This window comes from Choloepus didactylus, chromosome 25 (assembly GCF_015220235.1).
Source record: "Choloepus didactylus isolate mChoDid1 chromosome 25, mChoDid1.pri, whole genome shotgun sequence".
Lineage (NCBI taxonomy): Eukaryota > Metazoa > Chordata > Mammalia > Pilosa > Megalonychidae > Choloepus > Choloepus didactylus.
In genome coordinates this window covers 1,662,131-1,668,776 of record NC_051331.1, presented here as the reverse complement: position 1 = coordinate 1,668,776, position 6,646 = coordinate 1,662,131, and the positions used below count along the sequence as shown (strand labels likewise).

At 63.8% G+C, this 6,646-nt stretch overlaps 1 protein-coding gene across 1 annotated transcript; it reads right to left on the bottom strand.

Moving 5' to 3' along the window:
• Nucleotides 1-1,039: 1,039 nt before the first annotated feature.
• On the bottom strand, nucleotides 1,040-4,038 carry GDF15 (growth differentiation factor 15). Its single transcript, XM_037818037.1, has 2 exons — nucleotides 2,718-4,038; nucleotides 1,040-1,828 (listed from the first exon to the last, which is right to left on the bottom strand). The coding sequence occupies exons 1-2, from the start codon at nucleotides 2,980-2,982 to the stop codon at nucleotides 1,188-1,190; spliced, it is 906 nt and encodes a 301-aa protein (XP_037673965.1). The 5' UTR covers nucleotides 2,983-4,038; the 3' UTR covers nucleotides 1,040-1,187.
• Nucleotides 4,039-6,646: the final 2,608 nt, after the last annotated feature.

Sequence of the window (6,646 nt, the reverse complement as noted above, 5' to 3'; positions counted from 1 at the left end):
GCACAAACAGCACCCCCTCAGGGACCCTCCCCAGTCCAACCCTCACAATCACTTCTGCCCCCCGATCACTAGCACGTCACCCGGGTCGAATCCTCTGCACAATTCGTACTACAGTCAGTCCTTTTCTTATGATTTACCTTTGTACTTATTTGTCTCCTGAGCTCCACGAGGGTGGCTGTTCTTTCCTGTCTTGGCACTGCCATGTCCTCAGGGCTCAGCCTGAGCTGGCACAGAGTGGGCGCTTGCTGAATACAGCCAGGCCATCAGCCGTCTTTCACCCCACAGCAGGAACTGGGTCCTCTGCTTCCCAGACCCCATCCAAGCTCCCTCCCAGAGCCTCTCGGGGTGGATACACAGGGATCTGTTGGGAGAGGCTAGATTTGGCATACTTCAGCAATTCCAGCATCCTAAATGGGAAGTATATGTAGCCTGGGAAATGGCAGTGCGTGAAAATATTCTTAACTTTATTTATTTCTCCTTGCTCTTTACATATGAAAGGATGGAGGAGTGATTAACATAGCCTGGGGGCAGCATCACAGCGAGGGACTGAAGACTTGAGCAGAGATAATTTTGGCTCTGGGCTGTTTGTGTTTGGAAAGGAGAATGGGACAGACAAGCCAGAAGACAGAGAAGGGCACTGAGAGGTGAAGATGAATCAGGGGAAACTGAGACCCGAGGGAGAGAGAGGGAACAGAAACAGGGAGACGTAAAAGCACAGCGAAGGGGGTGCCCCGGGCTGCCTGTAGGCTTCTGGTCGCCTCCATTCCCACGGACGCCCCACTCCGGCGGGCCCGCGGTCACCCCAACACCAGAAGGGGACGCGGCACCCCGCGGTCACCCAGCCCCTCGCCGGACACCACAGGGCACGCTCGGCCAGTTTCACTTTTATTATCAGCGGTAGAAATAAATAGTTTCGGACCAGCCCTCAAATTCCCAGGTAAAACCTCCAATAAATTAACAATAAATACAGACTCATAAATACAGCTGGGGGGTGGGGGTGGAAGGGGCAGAGACAGGGTCTCCGGACCCGCGAACGCCTCTGTCCACAGGGAAGGCCCACTGGGGCCCCGCCCAGTTCGCGGGCTGCGCGTGCGCAGTGGCAGGTAGGTCCTCGTTCACGGGCCGCGGCAGGCCCTCGCCCATGCGCAGTGTGGCTAACGCGCCGCAGCAGATGCCCCGCTTCCCGCTCATGCGCAGTGGCAGGACTTGGCGAGGAGGTCGTCGAAGGGCGTGAACGTCACGCCGCCGTCGCTGTCGCGACGCAGGACCACCAACGGGTCGTAGCTGGCGGGCACGCAGCAAGGCGCAGGCGCGGCGCGGGGGTCCAGGCCGTGCAGGCGCGCCTTGATCTGCGCGTGCGCGCTGGCCGGCCGGAAGTGCCGCGGGCACGCGCCGACGCAGAAGCGCACGTCCAGGTCGCGCGGCGCCAACACCCAGTCGTCCCAGCCCAGCTCCTCTAGCGTCACGCGCCGGCTCTGCACGCGGCAGCAGCGCCCCGCCCCCTGGGGGCAGTCGGCCTCCTCGGACGCATGCGCGGCGCGGCGCCGCCTGCTGGCGGGCGAGTGCTGGTGCAGCTCCAGCCTGGGACGCATCGACCGAAGGTCCGACGGGAGATCCGACGGCAGAGGCAGCCTGAGCCGCAGCGCCGGCGCCGAGGGGCCGCCGAGGCCGAGCTGACGCTGCAGCGGCCGCGTCACGTCCAGCGGTCTCGGCGCCGTCGGGGACAGCCAGAGCAGGGCGCGGTGCAAGCGGGGGACAGCAGGGAGCCCTGCGGACAGGGCGGTCCGAGCGATGCGGAGGAGCACGTGGCCGCCGGGTTCCGATCGCACTGTGGGGAGAGAGAGAGAGAGGGGGTCACCCGCGGATCTCCTGGGTGCGGGGCGCGGGGGGCCCTGTTCCATCTGCACCTGAGCTGGATCCCGCTGCAGGACCTTTGCAATAGGCGCCCCCCTATTTTATTTCCCTGGGTGTCCCTTGCCTCCCTTTCTAGAATCCCCGCAGTGAATCCAGGCTCTGCCGCCTCCTTCTGGCACTCAGAACCATTTGTGGAAGACATACTAAGTGCCGAGGCTGAGGAAACTGTGTGCGTCTGGGGAAAGTGTCTGTCCGTGCCTCAGTTTCCCTCAACTGGGACGTGAAGGGGGCCACACCCCCCAGTCCCGCTATTCCAGACTCCCTGGTCCCCCAAGACCCTCCGATTCCCGGGATGGCCCTGGTCGTGGGAACTGCTGGGGGGCCTTGGATTCCAGAGCCAGAGAGGGCCAGGGGCTTACTGGAGTCACACAGCACGGGGTGCATTGGGGCGGGAACACTTCCCACCCCTCCCGGTTGTGCCTTCCACCGGGATTGCATCAGATTTGGAACCAGCCTGGGCAGGTTCCGCCCACCGCCACGCCCCTCCCGGGTCCCCACCGGATCCTGCCCCCGGGGATCCCCAACTCAGCCGGGCAGGGGACCACGCCCCCACCCCCCGCCCGGCTCAGTCCCTGCGCCCCATCGGGAGGGTCACCAGCCCCCCGGGCCTCGGTTTCCCCTTATGCGACACCCACGTTGGCGGGCTAAACCCGGCTCCCTCTCAGTCTCGAGGGTGGACGGGGCGTGACTGCCCGGTTCCCAGAAGGGGAAACTGAGGCCCCGCGGCGGGCCTGGGGTTCTCTGAGTTAGAATCAGTGCTTAGACGTGGGGGCTGCCCGAGGGGTCCTGGAGGTTTCACTCACGCTGCGGGGTCAGTATCCGGACCGCGGAGGCGGTGCCGGGGTCCGGGTGCGAGTCTTCCCGGCTCTGGTTGCCCCGCAGGCGGCTCAGCACGTCCTCGAGGCCTCTCCGCAGCTCCCGCTCCACGAGGGAGGCGTCCGGGGGGCCGGCGGGCCCGGCGCGGGGCTGCGGGGCGCGGGGCGCGGCGGCTCCCCGCAGCAGCCGCGGGAGCAGCAGCAGCAGCAGCAGCCGAGAGAGGGGCGGCGGCGTCGGTTCCCGCCGGGCCATGGCTGCGGCGACGGCGCTCTGGGTTCCACTGACCGGGAGCTGCCGGCGCGGCCCTTTATAGTCGCGGACTTTGTCCGCCCCCGGCGGCCCCGATCGCCCGCCCCCGAGTGCAGAATAAACACCGCAGCCGCCGCCGGGCCCGGCCCTCGGGGGTTGCCTGGGGCCCTGGGGCGCGGCTCAGAGCCCCAATACCCTCCTCCTTGAAAGGGGAGCATCGTCCCGGCCTCTTGGGCTGGTGGGGAAAAAATGTTCGATGAACAAGGACTCAACAGTCATCTCCTCTGCCCCGCATTCCAGAGCAGGTGCTTATTAAGGGACCGTTTCCCGCCATGGGAATCCCTTTCCCCTCCGTGATTGGGGTCAAAGGCAAAGATACTGAAAATCAAAGGGCAGTGCAGAAGAAAAAGCCAAAAAGCATGACCTTGGCAAGTCATTCCTCTCCCCCGTGCCTCAGTTTCCTCACCTGACCAACAGTGATGGAGAGCTACACTGGAAAGACAGCAAAAGGAGGGTCAAGGCACAGGCCAGGCTGGATAAAGCGGGTGGTGGTGGTACTGGTAGGTTTGCCATCTGGGGGAGTCCTACTCATCCCTCAAAACCCTGCTCAAAAAGCCCTTCCTCCAGGAAGACTTTCCTGACCTAACCCTTCTAGGTTGAGCTGGGCTCTCCCATCCCCATCTCGTCCTGCAGCTCAGTCCTGACCCCCAAGAATCCAGGCTCTGTCTCGCCAACACCACAGACCAGGGGCTCCTTGAGGGCCAGGCCTTGATCTGTGTCTTGGTCCCAGAGAAGAGGTGATAGGTGATTGAGGTGCTGAGGACTTAAGGGCAGCAAGAACCGATTCAGATCTAACTACCTCAGTTTCCCAGTCTGCAAAATGGCTATGGGGTTAGCCATGTGACAGGGACAGGTCTGAGCATGTGGGGCTGGAGTAGAAACGTCATTTTAGAATTGGTGACTCTTATCATATGCTGTGGGGCAATGGACTCTCAGCTCCAGACACAGTTGGGTTCAGACAGCCTGGGGCAAGTTTGTTGGAAAGAACATACCCCATTGGTGAGCTCCTAGTCATCTCTTAAACCCCACCTCCCATGCCCCTCCCAGGATACCTTCCTTGCCTTGCCCTTCCCCCAAGTTCCCTCAGGCTGGAGGAGTCCTCCCGCTGGCCCACCCTGACCCCACAGGACTGGGGTGTCTTAATCTTCCTTGGCCAGGGAGAAGGGGGGGCTGGAATTCGAACCCCAGCCACTTCTCTAGAAGCAGCTTGAAGAGTGGAAGCAGGACACGCCATTTTCAGGTCCATCTTTAGAAGGAGTGAAAAACAGGGTCTGAGGCTTTTTAAGAATAAATCTTTGAAACCAAAGGGGCTTCAGATTCAAGGAAAATGTCTTGGCTCCACAGTAGGGGGGCCTCAGGGGAGGGGGTGGCCTCCTTGGGGTCACCCAGGACCCAGGCTCCTTGCATCCCCATCGAGATGACCACATACGGTGTTTTTTTCTCCTACAGCTGCTGTTTTCCATGCCTGGGGTGGGGGCTGCAGTCCCGGATGTAACATACAGATGTGTTTCCATGCTGTTAGATGAGGCTGTGACTTCTAATGGGATTTTGAATGGGGGCTCCTTTCCCCCGAGCCCTGCAGGGAGCCTCCCCTCTCCTCTTTGGCCCCTTTGCACTGCCTGACTCCCCTTGGCTGCCCCGGCAAGAGAAAGCCTGCCCCCCACCCCCCGACTGGAGCTACAAGAGGCAGACAGAGAGCTGGGCTTGCTGGAGAGGGAAGGGTGACGGGGGTGGAGGGACGGGGAAGAGGATGGAGAGTCTGGAGGCTTTTGTGAGAATTCAGTGAGATTCTGCTTTTACAGCCTTACCTTGGGGCCTGGCGCACAGTAGTTGCTTAATAAATGCAGTTAAATGACCCCCTCCTCCAGGGAACCCTCCTGGCTGTCCAGGCACCCCCTTTGCTCCTGCAGCCTCCTGGGCGTCCCTCGGGGACCCCTGCCGAGACCCGTCTGCATCTGAGGGAGCCGGTCAGGGAGGGTGGTTAGCCTGGGGTCCTAGGACCCCACATCCAGCACACTCCGGGCACATCCTGGGGGTGGGGGGATGGAGAGGGGTGTGGGGCCAGCAGGGGGTGCATGGGGGGCTGGGGCTGGGAGAGCGGGAGACCCCGGGGACGCCAGGCTCCCCGTGCAGAGGGCCCCCAGCCCTGTGGTCGCCCTGTGCCCCCTGTCACAGCCACCGTGAGCTGCCCTGGGCGGGGGTGCGCAGCAGAGCAGGCACCCTGGAGACCCCAGCAGGGATGGGGGGTGCAGGCAGGTGTGGGCGTGGGGGGGGCTCACTGGAGGGGGGACCTGGAAGGGGCCCGGCTGGGGCCTGTTACCAGGGGTCCCCCCCCCCTCAGCTGGACGCCCCCAGCCTCACTTGCAGTTCTGCCCCGACTTCCCCCGCCAGCCTGAGCCCTCACACCCACTTCCCAGGATGTGCCTGGGGCCCTCCCCGCCTCTTACACCCCATTGCCCCCCAGGAGAAAGCCGAGCTCGTCCATTAGGCATTTGAACCCCATGTCCTTTCTCTCCGTGGCCCTCCGGATGTCTCACGTTCTCCCCATTCTCTCTGCCTGGAAGCCCCACAGCTGCCCGGAGAACTCCTATGCATCCCTCAAAACCCAAGGTTCTGGGGGAGAGGCTGAAATCAGCTCGGGACACATCGCGTGCGTGAGGCCTGGGGGGGGGGTAGTGGGGCAAAGTCCGAGCGGGAAATCCCAACCCCAGTCCTCCCCCCTCTTCCCCACCCCACCTTCCCACCCCCTCCTTCCTGCTCTTGCAGATCAGTGACTTCAAGGGGGAGACCTGCCTGGACATGTCTGGATCCCGGGGAGAGCAGGAGGTCTGGGTGCGCCCTGCTCCTCCCGCAATGGGGGTGCTGACCTGGGGGTGGGGGTAGGGGAGGGGGGGGTCGGGGGCACCCGGACAGACGGGGCCGTGGGAGCCGCGGGGGCAGGAAGGCACCGAGGACCGGGAGGGGGTGGCGTCCGTCAGCCCTGGTGGAGGTGACCCAGGCTCCCGTGGGTGACCCAAGCCCCCGCCGGGCCTCAGTTTCCTGTGACCCAGCGCTGACCTTTGCCCTCCCTGGCAGAGCTGCACGTCCCGTGCTCAGCAAGGGCTGGTATCCAGCAGGCGCTCAACAGGCGCAGGCGGAGGCCGGCCTAACCCTTGCCTGAACCCGCCTGAACCTGGGGTCTGCGCCGCCCGGGAGGGGTGGGGGGGGTCACCCCCGTCTGTCTTTCCGGGCAGTGCTCCCCGTCGGGGGTGGGGCCCGGATGCCGGCTCAGCTGACCCACTTCCTGCCGGGGCCCCCGGGCAGCCCCACGTCCACCCCGGGGCCGCGCTGACCACTTCCGCCACGTGCGCCCGGCCCGGCTGAGTCACCCGCAGCTGACCCCCCACCCGCTGCACCACGGGGGGCCGAGGGGAGGGCGCCCCCGCCTCAGCTGCCCGGCAGGGAGAATCCTGCCTTTGTCCCCCACGTCTGTGGCAAACTGATGTTCTACCAGGTGCCCAGTTCATTAACGGGGAAGGAATAGCCTTTCCAATGAACCGTGCCGGGAAAACTGGAAATCTCCAGCAAAAGAAGGCATTTGGACTCTTACCTCACCACCCACCCAAAG